The sequence below is a fragment of the Bos indicus x Bos taurus genome, chromosome 15 (genome assembly GCF_003369695.1).
Source record: "Bos indicus x Bos taurus breed Angus x Brahman F1 hybrid chromosome 15, Bos_hybrid_MaternalHap_v2.0, whole genome shotgun sequence".
Lineage (NCBI taxonomy): Eukaryota > Metazoa > Chordata > Mammalia > Artiodactyla > Bovidae > Bos > Bos indicus x Bos taurus.
Window position 1 is genome coordinate 50983470 of NC_040090.1, and position 22410 is coordinate 51005879.

Sequence of the window (22410 nt, forward strand, 5' to 3'; positions counted from 1 at the left end):
CCCCTTATCCTCCACATCGTTCCAAGCCCGCCGTCTAGCAAACAGTAGCCTTCTTTGTTTGCTCAAGGTCCCCAGAGAGTCATTCCCTTTTAAAGTATTCACTGGTCACATATGAAATTGCCCATCTTGCTGAAGTGGCTTTACTGGTGTCCAGTCACTCTGTTTCTCCCCCATGTCCCCTCCCTACTGGCCAGCAGGGCAGGCAGCCGCAGCCCTAACAGGACAACCATACCTGCCACCTCCCTGCCAAGACTTGATGGATGAAGTGACATCTAGGTTGCTGCTTGAATCAGCCAGACAGCAAAAGGGTACGCTGTCTGTCCAGCCATCAGTTGTGAGCCTGTGATCTCACATTCCAAGGGAGATAAGAACTTCAAATGTTCTGATGCACAGAGTTGCCGCAGGTCTGCATGAGGTCTGAGGTTCCTACAAGGCTCCTCCTGATGGATCGATTGATTCTCCAGTCCTACTTACAAGCAGACTCCTCTGGCACCCCCTGCCATCCTCTCCACCCTGCTGACATGTCAGGGGTTCATCTAGATGAGGGGAGCTGCTCTGCAGAGTTGTGAAGCCCGGAAGAAGGCAGGAGAGGTTAGGAGAAGAGCCATTCCACATTCCTCAGCAAGCTCCTTCCTCTCCCTGAGAACTTCACCCAGTGGAACAAAGGCTATTTAAATTATCCCAATGAAGATGCTGGGGAGCAAACTTGGAAATGGACTTTCACCAAAACTTTAGGTCGGCTTATTACGTTACCCCTGGAGTCCCCTCATTCCCCCCACACAACACCCTGACTCCAGGGTTCAGGTAGCACTAGTGGCAAAGAATCTGCTTGCAATGCAGTTGACATAAGAGACTTGGGCTCAATCTCTGGGTCCAGAAGATCTCCTGGAGGAGGAAGTAACAACTGACTCCAGTATTCTTGCCTGGAGAATCCCATAGACCGGGGAGTCTGGTGGGCTGGCTACAGTCCATGGGGTCGCAAAGAGTTGGACACGACTTAGTGACTGTGCACATTGGTTGGTTGGTGTATTAACTTACCCCTGGATAGCATATTGAAAAGCAGAGACATTACTTTGCCAACAAAGGTTCATCTAGTCAAGGCTATGGTTTTTCCAGTGATCATGTATGGATGTGAAAGTTGGACTGTGAAGAAGGCTGAGCACCGAAGAATCGATGCTTTTGAACTGTGGTACTGGAGAAGACTCTTGAGAGTCCCTTGGACTGCAAAGAGATCTAACCAGTCCATTCTGAAGGAGATCAGCCCTTGGATTTCTTTGGAAGGAGTGATGCTAAAGCTGAAACTCCAGTACTTTGGCCACCTCATGTGAAGAGTTGAGTCATTGGAAAAGACTCTGATGCTGGGAGGGATTGGGGGCAAGAGGAGAAGGGGACGACAGAGGATGAGATGGCTGGATGGCATCACTGGCTCAATGGACACGAGTCTGAGTGAACTCCGGGAGTTGGTGATGGACAGGGAGGCCTGGCGTGCTGCGATTCATGGGTTCGCAAAGAGTCGGACACGACTGAGCGACTGATCTGAACTGAACTGGAGCACCCTCATGCCTCCTACACTACACTGCCTTTGGCTCTAGAGCTGCTGATCTTAACCTGTACCTAGCATTTACTATGCACTCTTTTCTATGCATTATTATCTCATTTAATCACTATAACAACCCCTTGAGGCAGGTCTCATTATCCCCATTTAATAAATTAGAAAACTGAGGCTTAGAGGAGTATAGTAACTTGCTCAAAGTGCAGTAGGAATTCAAATGTATGTTGCTTTGACCACAAACTCAAGTACAAAGCAAACCACTCTGCACTCTGTCCGAGCAGCCCTGTTGGGGGGGCCACAGGAATAGGAGCGGTCTTCCTGTTTCCACTTGGAGGTTCAATTGGCAGCAGCCTGTGGTGGCTGGGAGAGGTGGAAGTCAAGGAGTCCTAATTTCTGAGAATAATCCTGTCTTCTCAATTTGGAACCAAGATGAGTAGTGTACACACACACACACACACACACACACACACACACACACACACACAACACTTTCAGAAAGGGTGATAACAACATTACAACTCCAGATCACATTTCTACACAGTCAACCACACTGCAGTTACTTGGGGCCCCCAACCAAACCAAGGGACAAGGCAGGTTGCCCTCTCGACCCTAGTTTTGTGTAATCTACCAATGGCACACCGCTTCTTCGGACCTCGTTTCCTCCTGCAATTCATTGACTTTTACTAAACATCAGTTACATGTCAATCCTGTGGGGGCTGGTTAAGAAATCACACTAAGTCAGACTGCCTGGAGGCTTGATCCAAGTTAAGTTCTACCACTTGCTAGTTGTATGATCTTGGGCAACTTTAAAAACAAAACAAGAAAAAAACCTCTGTGCCTGAGTTTTCTCATCTGTAACAAGGGAATAATAATAGATCCCATCTCATAGGGCTGTTATGAGGAATAAACAAAATAACCCATGCGTCATCTGTTTAAAGTGCTGTCTGCACACAGTAGGGCTTCCCTGATGGCTCAGTGGTAAAGAATCCACCTCTCAATACAGGAGACACAACTTTGATCCCTGGACTGGGAAGATTCCCTGGAGAAGGAAATGGCAACCCACTCCAGTAGACTTGCCTGGAAAACCCCATGGATAGAGGAGCCTGGTAGGCTATAGTCCATGGGGTCGCAAAAGAGTTGGACACAACTTAGTGACTACACAATGACAACACAAATGTACACAGTAGGCACTTAGCAAAAGTTAGCTATAAATATTTGGTGCATGGATTGGGAACAGTGAGGGTGATGAGACAGCAAATGAGGAGTGAACAATAGGAACTGCAGGTGAAGAGAGCCAAGCAGACCTCTACTCTGAGAAATAGCATGAACTAAGGAGACACGCAGAGTGCTTACACATGTGCATGCCATGGCAGATAAAGACGATCATGTCCTCATCTCCAGACCTTACACAGCAAAAAGGACTTCACAGAAGAGTAAGCCAAAGACCTTGAGTTGGAAGGATGTACTCATAATGGTTTGTAAGGGAAAGAGAGAGGGAGAAAGAGACCGATGGGAGGTAAGATGACAGAAGCACAAGTTGGGGTGATGCATTTTGAAAACGGAGGAAGCGGCCACTAGCCAAGGAATGCAGGTGGGTCTAGAAGCTGGAAACATCAAGAAACATTCTCTCCTAGAGCCTCCAGAAAGAATGCATCTCTCTTGAAATCTTGAGTTGAGCCCATACTGCCCTGTTGGGACTTCTGCTGTCCAAACTTTGAGAGAATAAATTTGCATTGTTTTAAGCCCCTGAACTTGTTACAGCAGCAATAGGAAACTACTATACATGTTTTTGGTCACATGTGCTTGAGTTCACGAAATCTCTCATTTTCACAAAAGACACTTTCTAACTCATTATGATTCATGTCCCTGCTTCCTAAAAAAGGTGAAGTAAAAACTCAAGTTTCCAGAAGGACATGTTTACCCTGACGGAACTGGCCTCTCAAAGGGCTTCTCATGTTCCCCACTGTGAATTAGCTTCTCTGGGAGAACGGAGCTTGGTTAGTGAAGATTAGAACAACCTACCAGAAGTCACACAAAACCAACAGGTCACAGACTTTCTGGAAAAGCCTCAAAGTACCAGGACCCAACCATTGATAACAAATAGTAGTATCGCTTTACATGTGCCTGCCTTTTTGTGGTTTTTATTACGTTTATATACATTGCTTTATTTTGATTCATCCAACGTATAAAAATAATCTGTTCGAAAACCACATTCTCGGGACTTCCCTGGCAGTCCAGTGGTTAAGACTCCAGGCTGCCAATGCAGGGGGTGTGGGTTTGATCCTTGTCTGGGCAACTAAGATCTCTCATGCCTTGAGGTATGGCCAAAAGTACAAAAAAAAAAAAAAAAAAATTAAAAGCTACATTCTCAGAAAGTAACAGATCCAGAATGTGAGCCAGATCTTTCGTCTCTAAAGCCAATTTTCTTTCCCCCAGAGAAGAATACCCCTCATGGGTGGGTGACTGAGACAACAAAGGGTCACCTCCAACACCTACAAAGGCCCTGGTGTGACACTTCCTCACCCACCCACCCACCCCACCCTGCACTCAGAGGTCCCCACGCCAACTGGCCTCTCCACAGATCAGCTTCCTCTTCTATGGGCTGAGACGCAAACAAAAGTCAGGAAGAAGAAGGGGAGTAAAAGGGAAAGAAAAAAACCAACGCAATGTATGAAAAGGCTAATCCAGACAGCAGACCAATCCATTCCTTCAGAAAACAGAGCCAAAGCCTTGTCAGAAATTGATTTCTTAGAGGCAGAGCCTGGACTAGAGAGGTAACCCGATGTAAAAAAAGGAAACCGTGGTCAGACTGAGACGCCTCCGCTCTCCTTTGGCCACAAGCCAGATATGGGTCTTGAAAAAGTAACTTCATTTGCTCGTCTCATTTGACGCTATGTAAAACGTGGGAGCCGGAATAGATAATCTTTACTAGCAATTCCAACTAGACACTTCTGAGCTTCTGCCTCTGCAGGTTTTTTTTACAAGTAGAAATACTCTATTTCGTAAGAGGTATTCGAGTCATTTTCAACCGAGGTCAGGAAATTTATCTGAGCTTCTTCACTCTGATGCAAAACCTTTCTTCTGTCATAGGTGACTCTCAAGTCAGGAGCAAATGATTGCTACTACGCAGCTAAATATTAGGAACTGTCTCAGTTATGAATAATAACTAACATTTCTTGAGCACCTGTCTCTATCGACATCTTTTACAAAGGATATTGTTTCTCTTCCTTCCTCAACATCCTTTTGTAACTCATGAAGAACCATCACTCAACAAATCACCTAAATTTAAAAACTACAGGGACTCCCCTGCTGGTCCAGGAGCTAAGACTTGGCACTTCCCATGCGGGGATCCCAGGATTTGATCCCTGGTCAGGGAACTAGATCCCACATGCCTCAACTAAAACTCTGCATGCCACAGTGAAGATTGAAGATCCCGTGTGCTACTTCTAAGACCCGGTACAGTGAAATAAATATATGTTTTTAATTAAAAAAAAAGAAAGCTATATATTGTGCTTACATCTTCTGGGTCTGTCAGCTCTTAGAAATTCTATTCCCAGAAACATACAACCTACCATGAAAAATACAACTCCTTTTTTGGGGAGTAAATCTACTTTATCCAAACTTGATTCAAGTTCCCTCCTCCCCATTCAAGATCTTCTGCTATTTCCTCCTCCATCTTCTCTCCTCTATCATTTCCTTCCAAATCACCCATCACCCATCCAGATTCCACACCTCTCTACTCATCTCCAGGTTGTTGGTGTACAACAGACACCAACTCGAGTTGGTGTACTTGAGTACAGAGAGACCCAAGTATGCAGAACAATTTGCAAGGACTTAGAAGACTGGAGAAAACCTTCTCTCAGGGACACAGAGGATGGTCCAGCCCCTGACCAACAGCCACCTCCTGAATCCTGAGGTCTTAAAGACAGAGCATGGATCCCCAGCATTCCTCGACATGAGCTTTTCCTGATGGAGAGGTGGTGGTGGCAGGGACTTACCAGAGAGAGGAAATGATAGAAAATGAGCTTAGCACATGGCAGGCTGAGATCTCAGCTTCTTGAGATATAAAACAGGAGCTGAGACAGTTTCTCAATGCTTTATCCATGGTGCTTAATGCATTGCCTGCACATAGCAAGGATGGGGAAAGATGTGTTGAACTGAAAAAGAAAGGGTCAGGACTTCCATGGTGGTGCAGGGGATGGGACTCCACCTGCCAATGCAGGAGACATGGGTTCGATCCCTGGTCTGGGAAGATTCCACATGCTGCAGAGCAACTAAGCTTGTGTGCCACAATTACTGAGCCTGTGTGCTGCAACTACTGAAGCCTGATCACCTAGAGCCTGTGCTCCACAAAAAAAGAAGCCCCTGCAAGGAGCCCATGCACCACAACGAAGATAGTCCCTGCTCACCGAAACTAGAGAAAACCCTCACAAAGCAACGAAGACCCAGCGCAGCCAATAAACAAGTAAATGCAGGGTCACACCAGAAAGGATAATTAGGTGATTTCAGCCTGGTTTCCCGTGAGAACAAGTAAGTTTGGATGTCATCTGAATGGGGCTGAAGCTTGGTACTGAAGTAGGGATGGGAGGAGGGGAGGTAGAATCTCCAAGTGGAACTTAGCAGTGGGGGAATTCTAAAGGGCAGATGATTCTTACATCAGAAATCCCAGATCATCTGTCTACTCAGTCAGCTCTGTCAGCGGTCTCAGTTTCGGAGAACGGATTCCAGCTCTCTGTGGAAAGAGCTGTCAAAAGAGCTAGGCGGTATCTCAGGGTCCTGGTCGTGGAGTCTGGGGAAGCTGAAGGGAATTACCAGACATCCTACAGAGAGTTTTAGAATCATCCTCTGAGAACATCTCATTCACAACGCACTGCATTCATTTCCAATGATTTTTACTCACTTTGGAAACACAAAGGGAAAGAAACATCTGGTTGACCTAAATCTTTTATGTGAAATTCTCTTTCCTTATCTTCTTCCAGGACATCTCTTTGTTTTTTCCTGCCCCCTGAACCATGCCTCTTAGCCTCCTTCACCTGTTTTTTTTCTTTCCTCTACCCCAAAATTGGTGCCCCAGAATTCTACCCATGGGGATTGATTTCTTTCCTTTTCTTTTTATTTGTTTTTAATTGAAGGATAATTACTTTACAATATTGTGTTGGTTTCTGCCGTACATCAACACGAATCATGTCTCCTCCCTATTGAACCTCCCTCTCACCCCACTTCCCTTTTCTTTATACCCTGTCTGGTTCATTACACCTACTCCCACACCTTCTACTATCATATATACCCAAATTTAGCCTTAACCATTCCTCTGAGTTCCAGAGTCCCGTCTCCAGCTGCACGTGTACCTGTATGTCTGTAGCACCTAAAACATGTCTCAAGTCAAATCCGTTGCCTCAGCCTTTAAACCAGGGGTCCCCAAACTTCAGGACCTAATGCCTGATGCAGAGCTGATGTCAGAACAATAGAAATAAAGCGCACAATAAGTGTAATGTGCTTGAATCATCCCCAAATCATCCCTCCTCCCTACTCATGGAAAAACTGTCTTCCATGAAACCGGTCCCTGGTGCAAAAAGGTTGTGGACCCCTGCTCTTTATCTATCTTCCATATGTTCTATCTCAATTCATAATGCTTCCGCCTCTCTAGTTTCCTAAGCCGGAAATCCTGAGCTACATTTATGCTCCCCTACTCTTCACACCCCACAGATCATAAATCCTGTCACTTCAATTTCAAAAACCTGTCTAGCATCTGGCTCTTAATGTATTTTAATCCAAGTCCTATTAATCTTTCACCAGGACTATTACAACCACCTTCTAACTGGCTTCCATGGCTAGTTTTCCTCTGCACCGTTTCACTTTACACTGACTTCTCTGCCTTCAAATGTTATTTTCCATAACCTCTAGGAAACAATCTGGCTCCAGTAATTTGTCCACACTCACCTCTCATGACTTCTTTTCTATCTCCTTCTCATCAGTCTGCAGCCCCCATGTGCCTTACGCTCTGAAGTTCATGCTGTTCTCTCTCAGAATGCTCTTGGCTCTTCTGTACCTAAAGAATCTCTATTCATTCTTTAAGTTCTGCCTTAATTGTCACCTCCTCTGCTTTCCTCAACCTTCTCAAGTTACACTAATTGTTTTCTCTGTGGTCCCACAGAGCTTCTTTCCAAACCTCTAATATGGCACTAATTGCATTATTAAATCGTGTTTATGGTTTATATGGGCTTCCCAGGTGGTGCTAGTGGTAAAGAACCTGCCTGCCAATGCAGGAGACTTAAGAGACACGGGTTCGATCCCTGGGTCGAAAAGATCCCCTGGCGGAGGGCATGACAACCCACTCCAGTATCCTTGCCTGGAAAATCCCATGGACAGAGGAGTCTGGTGGGCTACAGTCCATGGTCCATGGGGTCCACGGAGCAGCACAGCAGAAGCAACACAAATGCCCAATGGAACAATGAATAAAAGAATGCCAGATAGAAAGTTGGGCTCAATTAATGGGCCAACTGTTTCCTTTCGTAGTCGGGACTTTTTCTTTTCCTTCTAAACAGTAACAAGTTATTCACTTAGCTGGGGGAAGGGGGTGGTAGCAAGATGACAGCTAATTTAAATTAAAATCTGCCTCTATCTTCATTTGCAGTGTAATATGAAATCATTTGAACTGTCTGCTGATCTCCCTGACTCCGACCTCTCAAACCAAAGCAAAGCATTGCTCCCTTCTTATTTGTCCTTTAAATTTACTTCGGGGCCCCCTTGTCTGGTTATATCACGTCCTCCTCGTCTCACCTAGATACTGCATCTACCACTTACATCACATTTTCGACATCTTATCATAATTTTCTATCTTCCACACTAGATCGCCAGTCCCCTGGAGGCAAAGATTACATCTAATTATCTTTGTACTCCCACTTCTCTTATAATAGGCTCTAACAGTTGCCCATAAATACACCCTGAAATATCTGTGTGTGTGCATGTGTGTGTATGTGTATATATATATATATATATATATATATATATATATATTTAAATGGCTTTACTCGGAATTTTTCATGAAGATAAACACATATACTTTTTTTTCTTAGTCTTGTTTTTCAAAGATTTTGATTGGCAAGATATAAGAGGCCCCCAGGATAACTGTGGAGAAGTGGCTGAAGACCTTGGACAAAGCTCATCATCAGTGATGGAAAGATGATGCTCTCTACCCTGTTTACTTCACGAGGTGAAGGCTTGAGGGACAAGAGATGAAAGAGAGAGGATAAGAGAGACAAAAAGAGGCAGGGAGGGGGAGAAGAAAGCAAAGGGAAGGGAAGTCAGCTGTTCTGTGGCTGAACTAGTTCTCCAGGGCGGGGGGAAATCTGATTAGGCAGAAAGAGGAGAAAGGAAGGGCATGCAGGCAATTCAAGGACAGGTTGATGAAGAAAGGAGACAGCAGATGCCTCGGGTTCAGAAACCCAGCAACCCTGTGCGGTTCTGCATGTGTTTGCCTGTATTTAAAGGGACTGTACACAGAAGCAGCCATTGGAGGAAGCTATCTTTCCTTCTCTCTCTGTGCTTCCTGCCCAAGAGAAGAGGATAAACATTTAGAGAGCAAAGGCTCACAGTAAATATTTCTGAATGGGGCACCGTCGACCTGGAAGTAGGAGTCTAAACAATCCTGCCACCTGATTCACAGAGAAGGTTTATCCAGCAAAAGCTGGAAGGAAATCAGAAACATTTGGCTGCCTCTGGCCATCTATGTGCTCAGCTTCCCCTTGGCGTGCTCCGGACTGCTGTGAGCTGCGATGCTGGTGTTTCTCTCAGCTTCCCACTGTGGATGGCAATAGCTGGTCCTAGTGGAGTTCATTGCCACGCGTGCTTTCTGTACAAGGATGTTTATGCTTCCACTGGGGCAACAGAACACAATAGGAATTGTTGCAAAAACAGCTGCTGATGTCCCTTTAATTAAAAAGGTGCCAAGGAGCAATTTCTTTCCCCCCCGGGGGCTGGACTCAAGGTCCTAACCTTCTGTCTCATTTCACCAGCATTTTGATTGTATTTTGCAAGAATTTGCACATTCTATCAATTTAAAAATTATACTAATGCACACTAGTGAGATGACTCCCACCATTGTAATTGCTTCATTTCTTTCTTTCCACTTATTTACTCTTTAGAATATCAATAGTCCTAAAGAGTTTCCTTGAAAAGGAGAAGAATTTGACCATATAGCACTGGGGAAAGTCCAACAAAGCAAAACAAAAAAGAGAAGCCAAACCTCCAGAACAGAAAAGCACACAGGAGGCAGTGAAAACATCCTTGGGTGGAATGAAAACACTGTCCACATCACCCCTGAGTCAGCAGAATTTGAATCCGAGGGGTGGTTGAACTTAGCCCCTTTTACAGGTGGGAACACTGAGGCCCAGGGAAGGAAAAGGATATATGTGAGTCCAAAGAGCCAACAAGTGAGAGCAGAGTGAAAGCCCAAAGCCAGGGTCTGAAAGAAAGGTACACAGAGCTTGCTTTCATTGTGCAATCCTCTCGTACCCTGTGGGGTGTGAACTGAACCCAGAGCCTGTCGGTTATCTGTACAGGATTATTCACCCAGGTGGAGGAAAGGCCGCCTGATCCTCAGAGTCACCATAGAGAATCTGCAGCCAGCTAGAGCCCGCGGCTGACTTCAGAGTGCTAGGCGGCAGAACTCGACATTCATCTTTTCCTGCACAGAATTTAATGGGATGCTGTGTGCAGATAGGAGCTAGACAATTTCTGGATGTCCATCTGAGGCACTTCCCCATAAGCCTCAATCTCTTAAGCAGCAGGTGGCAAAGAACCTGATAACAAAGTCACCAGGGAAACGGGAAGTTAGCAAGAGGGACCAGCAAGGAAGGACAACACCTATCATCGCTTGAGCTCCTGACAGACGATCCAGAGCACTCAGGCAGCTGCTGCATCTATCCTTCCGTCCTCCAGGGAAGAGAAAACCCAGAGATTCTCCCATAAGCCTCAAGAAACCCTCCAATGGCACCCAGAGAACTTCGCAATGAAGGAACCATTCTTCAGTGTGCTTTTTTTTTCCTCTCCAAGGCTGGAGTCTGATTCCATTTGAGATGAATCAGAGGATAACCATATGGCCTTCCTTCAAATCCCCAGCCTGGCCACTTATTGGAGTCAGCAGTTTGGGTGGCCCTGGCTCTGCTCAGGTCTGCTTCCACTTGGCTGGCAGCCCTGGGGCGCTCTGCAACGACAAGATGCTGAGGAAGGTGGCTATCTGCCTCGCTTTTGCTTCACACTGAAGACTTCACGGCCACAGCTCAGGGAGGAGCAGAGAGATGTAAAAGTGGGGGGCAACTGGGAACCCCAAGGCAAAGGGAATCATGCAGAATGAAATCACTACCAGAGCAGGAGTCACTTTCCTTCCCCACTGAGGCATTATAGGCACTCCCCAAAGATTCAGCAACCTTAACCCTCACAAGGGTCCTTCCTTCAAGGTTTATGGTTGCAGACAAAGAATGTCACCTGCCATATCAGTAAACAAAGGATACTACAGCCATCAAGCCAACAGACACCGCAGCTACCCCCAACAGTGCACCGAGGGGACTCAGGATGGAGAAAGGCCAGATGCTGGCCCCAGAGAGCTGAGGTGCACATCAAAGGAATGATTTCAGTGAGCCCGGATTCTTGCGTCTTCCCATACATAGAAAAGCTCTTCATTCATTAACTTGAGATGTCTGATTTTCTTTAATTCATAGTGATCTCTTAATGTTCCATGGCTCAGACAGTGAGCAGGTCTTCAGTAGGCAGTAAGACAGTATTGCAGGTCTTCTGCCTGCAATGCAGAAGACCTGGTTTTGATCCCTGGGTCAGGAAGAACCCCTGGAGAAGGGCATGGCAACCCACTACGGTATTCTTGCCTGGAAAATTCCATGGACAGAGGAGGCTACAGTTCATGGGATCGCAAAGAGTCAGACACGACTGAGCGACTAACACTTTTACTGCCATTTGATGTTCTTATTACCTGTTTTTTTGCTGCAAAATTCCTTTGTATGCTGAGTGCTCCCTCACCTCCTCAACAAGGTCCACCAGAGACATGTGAGAAGCTGCCTCCTGGGCTTGAGTTCTCAGCAAGTCCCCCTCGAAAAACATACCTCTCAACTTCTGGCTATACCTTTTTTTGTTGTTGTTGCTATAATGCATGTGGGATCATAGTTCCCCAACCAGAGATTGAACCCATACTCCCTGCAGTGGAAGTGCCCAGTCTTAACCACTGGACCATCAGGGAAGTCTCATGCATTTTTTTCCCAGTCAACACTGTCAACAGTATAAAGACAGAGAATTGAGGCTCAGAGTGTTCTTCAACCAAGGTCACCAGCAGAGAAGAGGCGGAGCTGGGCTTCAAACCCAGGCGGTGCCAACAGCTGTCATGAGTGAGACGTCAGTGTGTCACGCAGACGGTGGCTGGGGTCTCTTGGGTTCCTGGCTGCCCAAGAAGAGGGACTCCCCCTCACACACATCCACACCAGATGCCTGTAGGGATGGGGGTGGTGCTGAGCTCCGCCACCACCGCAGTTGCAGGAGGAAAGCTGGCGGGCGACAGGGTTCCCTTAGTTTCTTGCCTCTGAAAAGCAAAGCCCTTAGCTCTGAGCATTCTGATCCAGTCAGTGAAAAGCAGTTTGAGGCCACCAAGGGCGGGGTACTGACAAAAACCACAGGATAGAGTCATGAGGCAGGGTTCTCTTCACTCTCTGGGGCACTTCATCTAATGAACCTCAGTTTTCTCATGAAATTATCAACGTCTGAAACTTAATAGCGACTATGTGTACAAATCAGCTTTGTAATCTCTTTGTTGTTGTTGTTAGTCGCTAAGTTGTGTCTGACTCTTTGCGACCACAGGGATGCAGCATGCCAGCTTCCCTGTCCTTCCCTATCTTCTGAAGTTTGCTCAAATTCATGTCTATTGCATCAATGATGCTACCTAACCATCTCTGTTACCCTCTTCTCCTTTTGCCTGTAGCCCACTCAGCTCTTCTCTAGTGGAATTCTCCAGGCAAGAATACTAGAGTGGGTAGCCATTCTCTTCTCCAGGGGATCTTCCTGACCCAGGGATTAAACTCAGGTCTCTTGCATTGCAGGTGGATTCTTTACCATCTGAGCCACCAAGGAAGCCCCATGAAATCTCTAAAGTGGTCTAAAAATGGAAAGTAGTATTAGGGCATAATAGGGAATTTTCACAGACGCTGGGTTAGGGATTATAATTACGATACCAGCCCATCAGAATATATAAGACCTCTTCAGCAAAAAAGAGACAAACTATTGTTACATGCAACATGGATGAGTCTCAACAACATCAGGAGAAAAGCCAGAAGTGGGCATTGTATGATCCAGTTATATGCAGGTCTAGAAAATGCAGACTAATACCCAGTGACACAAAGCAGGTTGGTGGCTGGTGGCCGCCCAGGGATAAGGGTGGAGAAGGAATTGACCAATGGGGACACGAGGACATTTATAGGAGTGAAGGATACAAGCTGTCTTGAAGAGGTGAGAAGAGGTGATTCTATGGGTATATTCATTCATCTGTCAAAACTGATCAATCTTTAAACAAGTTTAGCTTATTGTACATAAATCAGACCTCAGTAAATTTTAAAAAGAATGCATGTTTCCTTTGGAGCCAAATCCTCTGGGTCAGTGCTCCCCAACTTTTTTGGCATCAGGGACCAGTTTCATAAAAGACAATTTTTTCATACACAGAGGGAGGGGCAGGAGGCTGGTTTCAGGATGATTTCCATGCATTACATTTAATGTGCATTTTATTTCTTAATCTAATGCCACTGCTCACTTGATAGGAGGTACCAGTCCGTGGCCCAGAGGGTGGGAAACCCCTGCTCTGGGTAGTATGGGAAGTTCACTGGGCTTGCAGTTCTAGCCTAAGGCTGTCACAGCAACGAACCAGATGCAGAGTAAGTCCCTCTAAGTCTCAAGTCTCCTCATCTTTAAAATGAAGCTTTTCTCAAGGTCAAGAGGGATGCTGAGTGCACAGGAGAGCAATTTTCACCCACAAAATAACATACAAATGCAAGGGAGTGGTGCGTGGGCACGCGGTAACTGTAGGTGGAGTAGAGACTTTCCTGCCCGTCTACCTCTAAGATCCCTTCACTCCAAGGGGGCCCTGATTGGTCTCCTCATTCTGCCCAAGGTCCCTGGGAAGGCAGCTGCAGCCCTCACCCAGAACTGACTATGATTCAGAGGTGCTGGGCTTCTCAGGTGGCTCAGTGGATAAAGAATCTGCCTGCCAATGCAGGAGACACAAGAAATACGGTTCGATCCCTGGGTTGGGAATATCCTCTGGAGGAGAGCATGGCAACCCACTCCAGTATTCTTGCCTGGAGAATCCCATGGATAGAGGAGCCTGGGGGGCTACAGTCCATGGGGTTGCAAAGAGATGGACACAGGGTGAAGTGACTGAGCACACGTGCACGCAGAGATGCTGAGCTGATCAGGTACTTTCAGGGGATCCAACGTCCAGCAGCAGGTAAGCTGGAGAAGGCCAGAGAAACTGGATACTTGAATTCATCGGTTCTGGAAGATGCGTCTCAATTCCTTGTGTCACCAGCTCAGAACGGCTTTTATCTTTGGGCAGTGAAGCGTAGCTAACGCAGCTGACTATCCAAAGTCAGAGGCGCTTAGTCTAGCTCTTTCCTTCTGCCACTGTCCTGCTCTTTAGCTGGGCATTGTTCAAACAGCAATAACCGAACTGCACATGTAAATCCTTGCTGGAGACCCCAACCACCATCTCACCTCTTTCCTTTTCTTTCAATCCAATACAATAATACAACAACCCTATCTACCTGGTCCAGATTCTATTTTTAACTTTTCTTGTCTGGTCTTCACAAAGCTTTATTTTGAGTTACACCAAACAGGGATTGTCATGCACAGCAGATGATTGGGATACTGAGTGAAAGGGATGCCATAGAAGACCTAAATTCTCCAAGTGTCAGTCAGAAGCTAGGCTAGGACTCAGGGCATCAAACCCTGGCTTTAGTGTTCTTTTGTAAGATTCTATTTCTTGATCATTAGAGAGCCATGTGCTCTAGACAAAGCATTAGTCCCAGATAAACGGAACCAAGACAAAAGGCCAGAGTGGTATCAGTGGTGGTTGTTTAGTCACTCGGTTGTGCCCAACTCTTGCGACCCCATGGACTGCAGCCCACCAGGTTCCTCTGTTCATGGAATTCTCCAGGCAAGAATACTGGAGTGGGTTGCTCTTTCCTTCTCCATGGGGTCTTAGTCACTCGGTTGTGCCCAACTCTTGCGACCCCATGGGCTGCAGCCCACCAGGTTCCTCTGTTCATGGAATTCTCCAGGCAAGAATACTGGAGTGGGTTGCCCTTTCCTTCTCCAGGGGGGTCTTCCCGACCCAGGGATCGAACCCACATCTCCTGCACTGCAGGCGGATTCTTTACCAACTTTGAGGGGGCCTCCTCAAATTCACTTGTGGGGTGACGGCTCCCAAAGTTGGCCTCCAGCTGCAGAGGAGAGAAGAAAAAGAGCCTCACTGTCCCCCAGAACCACAGAAAGCAAGTAGGGAATGCAAAGCAACACTCCAAGGGGGTGAGTAGGGGGATAAATGGGAAGATTGGGACTGCCATATACACATGACTATATATAAAACAGGTAACTAATGGGACTCTGATGTGTGGTACGGGGAACTCTACTGGGAGCTCTGGGATGGCCTATGTGGGAGGGGATAGATTTCTGTGTTTGCTTGGCTGTACGCTTGAGGTTGGTACAACATTGTAAATCAACTATACTCCAATAAAAAAAATAATAAAGATACAAAAGACAGAAACAAACCATAAAAGCAACATTCCACCAGAATTCCTCCTGCCTTCTCGGGTGACACAATTGGCCCTGTCTTGGCCCCAGGCCTTCCCAGCACACTCTTCCTTTTCCTTCCAACTAACCTTACTCCAGTCTTGACAAAGCTGGGACTTTATTTTTAGAACTTTGGGGAAAAGGAGGAGCTAAGCACATAGAAAGAAAAAGGAAGGAATAGGCCACTTTGGCCCCTTGAAATCTTCCTTCCTCAGGCCTCCCTGACACCTCCTTGCATTGTGGTTGCATTCGTGTGTGCGTGTGTCTCAGTCCTTCCTCACACAGTGGGGTTCTTCTACAGCAGGTCTAAGTTGGACCAAAGGTCACAGGGTTGGACTGGAAAAAACCTAACACAGCCCCGGGGGTATAATAAGCTGGAGAAACATACCCTGAGGTCACCCTGCTTGCTCAGCACTGCTCTCAGTCAAGCACTTAACAAGCATGCGTTAATTAATCCTGTTCCCCTCAGAGGAAGCCAGCCAGGCCCTGAGGGCTTGGGTGACATATTCAAGACCAAAGCGCAACACAGGCTGGCAAGGGACCTGGGCTTTGCTGGTGTGGGAGCTCCCTGCAGCCCACCCAGAGCCCAGTGAAAGGGCCCTTCTTGCTGCTGCACAAGACCAGACACAGTCATACCCAGAGGGGAAACCAGAGCTGCCAGCCCTGGCTGCCACTGTTCCCTCCAAAGGGCCAAGTTCCAGACGTTGGTCTCATCTCTTCTTGAAGCATCACTGCAGCCCTGAACCCGAGGAACCGCCAGCTGCTCTCTCCCGCTTCCCGTTTCATCACGCTCCAGGCTTAAGGCTAAGAGAGAGGCTATTCAGAAGCGAAGTCTGATACCCTTGCTCCCTTTGCTCAGAGCGCTCCAAGATGAAGCTCCAAGTCTGCTCTCTGGAATCTCAGATGGCCTGAGGGAAAGACCCTCTTCTTACTGACCTGATTAAGTTATTAAGAGGAAGGCTGACCACATCAGCCTCCCTGGGCTTAAGTATAAGAGATGTCAGCCCAGGAAGGAAGTGGACTAGATCACGTGATCACCAAGGGCTCTGACCCCCGAGACAGAGCATTTGAGGAGACGGAACCGTAAACCCACCACCCTCCCCAGGATGTTTCATCATGACCCACTCTGTCACCTTTTCAGTAAAGAGAGGTGATGTTAGTAATAACAGTAGCTCTGATAGGCTGAACAGGGGCTCCTCCCAAAATTTTCATGCCCTCATTCCTGGAACCTGTGCATATTACTTTATGGTTAAAAAAGCGTTTTGCTGATAAGATTAAGTTAAGGATTTGAAATGGGGAAGATTATCCTGAATGATCTGGGGAGGCTCTAAATGCAATCACAGAGTCTTTATGGGAAAGAGGTAGAAGGAGATTTGACAGGGAAAGAAAGGAAGGCACTGTGGCCACAGAGGCAGAGACCGGAGGAATGCTGCCACAAGCCAGACACTGCTGGCAGACCAGGAGCTACAGAGGCAAGGGACAGCTTCTCCTTAGGAGCTCCGGAGGGGGCACAGTCCTGCCAACACCTTGAGTTCAGCCCAGAGATGCTTATTTAAGCCTTCTGGCCTCCTCCAAAACTGTGAGAGGATAAATTTCTGCTTTTTTTTTTAAACCACCCAGAGTGTGGTAATTGGCTACAACAGCCACAAAAGCTAATACAGTGCACGCTTAGTCGCTCAGTCGTGTCCGACTCTTGCAACCCAACAGATAGTAGCCTGCCAGGCTCCTCTGTCCATGGAATTCTCCAGGCCAGAATACCAGAGCAGGTTGACATTTCCTTCTACAGGGGATCTGCCCAACCAAGGGATCGAACTCAGGTCTCCTGCGTTGCAGTCAGACTCTTTACCGACTGAGCTACGAGGGAAGACTTAAAGATCACTCCCTACATACCAGGCATCACCACTCTAAGTTCTTTATCCACTTTAATTCACTACATCCTGGTCCTGGCTCTGAGGCCTGGGATGAGCAGACACATGCCTGCTCTGAGCATGAATCCCAGATTCACTGCTCATGGTGGTGAGCCTAAGCAAGTTATGTGACCTCTCTAAAAAACAGCTTTCCCAGTTCATAAAAGGGCCACATAATTATCCTTCTCACTGGGCTGCTGAGAGGATAAAATGGATAATAAACATGAAGTGATTAGAACACCACAAAGTAAAGGCTAGTTGCCTTCTCAGGTGGCTTGGAAGGAACAAATCCGACTGCAGATGCAGGAGACACAGATGCAGGTTCAACCCCTGGAGATCCCCTGGAGGAGGGCATGGCAACCCACTCCAGTATTCTTGCCTGGGAAATCCCACAGACAGAAGAGCCTGGAGGGCTACAATCCATGGGGGCGACAATAGTCAGAAACAACTTAGCGACTAAACACCACCACCAACAAATAAATACTAGTTGTACGAGATCTCAAGGATTGAACAAACCAAAATTAAACCATCATCCTAATCTATCAGGACGTAGATGAGGCCTCTTGGACTCATCTATGTAGGAAAGACCCATCAGTGCAGGAAGGAATATGTCCTATTAAACCACTTCGGAGAGCGAACGTGACAGTCTGAAGAATTCAGTTAAGTATTTCTTCCCTTAATTAAGCAATTTAGGTCCTGAATGCTGGCCTCATTTTAGAAAAGGCAAATGCTGGGGGCTGTTCTAATTGCGCACCTTCGACCCACAGACTTCCAACCCCTGTCTTCCCTTCTTAAGGACAGCTATGCACATCCATCACACAGGAGGACCTGACTTGCAGTTTCCAAGCCTGGCACACCCCTGCAGAGCTCAGCGCATCTCCTCCCTGTAACTCTGGCATCAGGAACTGGAGCCCCAGTGATTGGAAGTCAGTGTGAGGCAGAACTGTAAGTCCATTTTATGGCCTTCCGACCATAGGGTACACCAACCTGTCCCAGCAGGTTAGGTGGAATGATAAAATCAGGAATAAGCTTTGATAAGAGATTACAGCCAAGTCAGTAAAGAATGAAGGTTTGCCCAGAGGCCAAGTAAGGGAAACCTAGAGCTATCATGTGAAAGAAAAAAAAAAAAGAAGGAAAAAAACCCCCACTTTAATCAAGTTGGCCCTTTCTGATAAAGTTTGCCTAACTCCCTGTACAGGTGATGTCATTCAAAGAAGCAAGGATCCCAGGCCTTGTGTCCCGGCCTAAGAAATCTGCATGCGAGGAATAAAGGGGGAAGAAGGACCTGGCCACCCGGCCTTGGCTTCCTTCCAGGCAGAGGTCCAGACTTGGGTGGTCAGCCTCCGAAAACTCCTAGGGCCACTGCCACCTTGTCCTGGCGACCAGGCCTCTTACCAGCAGGCTGCCGGGGCCGCCACCTGCGCGCTCTCAGCTCTGCCCTACCCCACCCTCCAGGAGGAAAGGGGATGAGAGAGGACCCAGCCCCCCTTCTCCACCCCCCTTACTCTCAGGCACCCACAGATTCCTGCGCTGCCGTCACCACTGACGAGAACCCAGGTCCCCTGGGGGCACTGCTTCCCCTTCTCGTTCCAACCTCTCCATCAATGAACACGCAGCAGCCCCTACGCTCCCGCTGCTCCTACTCTGGAGGGAGACAGAACCCAGAACGACATCCGGAGCCGAAAGCCGCAGCGGTGGGAACGCCGGGCTCCCGGCCCCGCCGTCCGTCCCTGCCCTCTCCCAGTCAGCAGTGGATCCTCCAGCCAGGCCGGCGTTCGGGATCCAGAGGGTGCCCGAAGCCTCTGTGGGGCCCCGCCTCCCCCGGGGACTCGGCGCTGGAGACCTCAGGGAGCCCGGGGAGAGAACGGCTTAGCAACACCCGCGGAGGCCTGGCGCCTGCCACAGTCCCGTGGACTCGAACCTGGTGCCCTCGCCCGTAGGCATCCCGCGCCCTGGGACACGCCTCATCGTAGGCATGCCCAGCCAGCCCCTGGCCCAGCGCTCGGGCGCAGCGCCCTCCCCTGCACCCTGGTGCCGGAGAAGCCGAGTCCCGGGCCGCCCGCGCGCCCAGCCTGCCCCCAACAGGTCGTGGGCAGCTGGGAGCGCGCCTCCCGCCGGGCATGGGAGGCGAGCCGGAGCGAAGCCGAGGGCTGGCCGCGTGGGGCGGGAGGGGTCGCCGGGGCAGCGAGCTCGGCCACTTACGCGCGGGCTCTGGGGAACCCCATGGACAGCAGCACGTCCAGCGCCGATCCATGCTTGATGGTCCCGGGGCGCTGCTGGCGGTTCCTCCGCGGGGTGACTTTGCTGTACAGCTCCTCTCTCGCAGCCATGCCGAGCGGGCTGGGGTGGCCGTACTGAGCCATGCTCAGCGGCCAGCCATCGCCGGGAAGGCACCCGAGCCGGAGGGCCCAGGAGGGCGGAGGGCCGGCCCGGGGCAAGGGAGAGGGGCTCGGGGATCCGGAGCCGGGCGCAGGCGGAGGCGCAGGCGGCGCTCGGAGGTTCCCTGGTGTCGAGACTGACGCTTCCTGGTGAGGCCACCGGAGCCAAAACTGCGAGCCGCTTTCTGCCCGGCCGGCCGGCCGCCACTCGGGCCCCGGGTGCCCCCTGCTCGGCGCCCGCAGCAGCCCTCTCTCCTCCGCCCCCTTCCTTCTCCGCTCCCAGCAGTCCGGGAATTTGCAATGAGTAATTTTTGAATGGATCAAAAAGGAAAAGGAGCTTTGTGGGCCGGCTCTGCCTCGCCTGTACCCGGGCCCCGCCCCTCTCTTAAAGCTGCAGCGCGGCCCGTGACTGCTCCCGGCTGGGCGCAGGCTGTAAAAGTCCAGGTGCTTCTGGGCAGAGAATTGGAACCAGCACTGCCTGTGTGTACACTGGTTCCGGAGAGTCACTTCAGCGCTCCAGCTTCTCCATGGCTTCAATCCGGAGCCAGCGGGGCCTCAAGACACCAGATCAACCCATTTCAAGTTTCCTGTGGTTCTAGATGGGGTTATTAGTGGAAATTGGGCAAACTCATGGACGACATGAATGGACCAGAAGGCCAAGCCATAGCATCCAGATAAAAGGTTTTGCTTCCCAGAGACCGTGCAAGACCCTGAGGATTGTTAATGGCAACTGGAGACAAAGTTCCCATCAGCTGGCCAAGGAATCACGCTGAAGACCTGTATTCTCCATGATGGACCATGGGATTTCCCAGGCAAGAATACTGAAGTGGGTTGCCATTTCCTTTTCCAGGCTATTTTCCCAACCCAGGGATCGAACCAAGGCCTCCAGCGTTGCAGGCAGATTCTTAACCATTTGAGCTACAAGGGAGGGAGAAAACTGGAGAAAGAAGAGGAAGGGGAAGATGAAAGGAGGAAGAAGGTGGCGAGGAAGGAAGTGGGATGTGGAGGAGGGTGGGGGAGCAGGAACTGAGAAAGAACACTTTGTAATTGTAAGAGGTGTTCGGCGTTGAATGGGTTGATTTTCAATAGCGAATGAGTACCCTCTCAGTAAAAGCATTCAAAGAAAGACTGCTTCATCACTGCTCAGCGGTGACAAGTAAGTTGCATCATAAGTTTGCCCAAACTACTCCTACCTCAAAGAAGGTGGAAGTCCTAGCAACCCCTCTCTCCCCACACCTCCACAACTTGTGAGCTGGTCATTAGCCCTCAGGAGAGCTGGTCTTGGGGATATTAAAGCGTAGGGGGAGGGCTGATGACCAGCTCTCAAGTTGTGGAGCTGTGGGGAGAGCTGATGACCAGCCCCCATGAACTTGGCTTGGGGATATTAAAGCTGTTTCATTCAGAGACACATTTATGGTCCTCAGTTAGCTAGGGGGACCCTGCTCAGTGTAATGGAAAAGGTACAGAGTAACCCTCAATTCAGTTCAGTTGAGTCTGTCAGTCGTGTCCGACTCTTTGCAACCCCATGAACTGCAGCACGCCAGGCCTCCCTGTCCATCACCAACTCCCGGAGTTCACCCAAACTCATGTCCATCGAGTCGGTGATAGTTGCTCTTTTTCAGGTAATGATTATATTACCACCTAACATTTGTTTATTAGGCTCTTGTATGTGTCAGCCACTGTGTTCAGAATGATAAATGAATTAACTCATTTAATTTTTATGACCCTATGGTGTGTGTATAATTATTATCCCAGTTTACATACAAGAAAACAGCCCAGAGAGGTTGAGGAAGATGGTACAGATGACACGTCAGAGCCAGAGCTTTTGGTGTCTTGGACAAGTTGTTTCTGCCCTCTACAGCCCCAGGTCCTTATCTGTATGCATCGTAATAGCTAGCCTTACACAGGGCTGGGCTCTCCGAAAATGTCAGTTCCTTCCCCTGCCTGGAGGGTGGGGGAAGGGCTGATGACCAGCTCTCAAGGAGCAGCTTTTTAATATTGCTTTCTAAAGCATCTAAGGGTTTTACCAGGGGAAATGACACAGCTTAATTCTCTTAGCCCAGAATATAGTTTTCTAAAAAATATCCAGCAGTGTTTGGAAGTGGGAAGATAAGGACTACTGGGGCTTAAGCAACAAGGTGCATAGTTCCATCTGCTATTGTGTAAGGGATGAGGAAAAAGTTCCTACTTCCTGGGTGGGGGCCTCTGCCTAAGCAGAAGTGTCCTGAAGCTAGGCAGAGGGCCTCTCCTGGGCACAGAGCAAAGAGACAAAACTGGGCTGGGGAAACTGTATCTAGTGGACTAGCCTCCTTGTGATGCATTTGGTAAAGGGCACTGGATCTTACCTGATATTCTGAACTTCTTCCAAAATCTTGGATTGAGAGTTAAATGATCTGAAACCTAATCAAGCGATACTGTCGTGTGGAAGCAGTTTATAAACCATAAGCATCAATACTACATAAATAACTGAAATTTACTGAAAATTCACTACACATTGATGCTGTTCTTAGCTTCTTACACAAATAACTTATTAATCCCTTGATAAGACAATAAAGTAGGTACCACCATATTATCATTGGCCACTTTACAAAATGAAGATGTTGAAGCAGACAGAGAGCAAGTATCTTGTCCGAGATCACATGGCCGGTAAGTGATGTGAACTCTTAAAATTTGTCCATACAATCACTTACTGCAGTTATGATGACGATGAAGAGATGCCAACCAGTAAAATAAC

General features: G+C 48.3%; 1 protein-coding gene across 1 annotated transcript in view; it reads right to left on the reverse strand.

The window, feature by feature from the left end:
* UBASH3B (ubiquitin associated and SH3 domain containing B) overlaps nucleotides 1–20535 on the reverse strand; it is a 153053-nt gene extending 132518 nt beyond the window's left edge. The window contains exon 1 of the mRNA XM_027563452.1: nucleotides 19501–20535. Coding sequence (XP_027419253.1) covers nucleotides 19501–19661 — 161 coding nt within the window. The 5' untranslated portion in view covers nucleotides 19662–20535. The remainder of the gene's footprint in view (nucleotides 1–19500) is intronic.
* Nucleotides 20536–22410: the final 1875 nt, after the last annotated feature.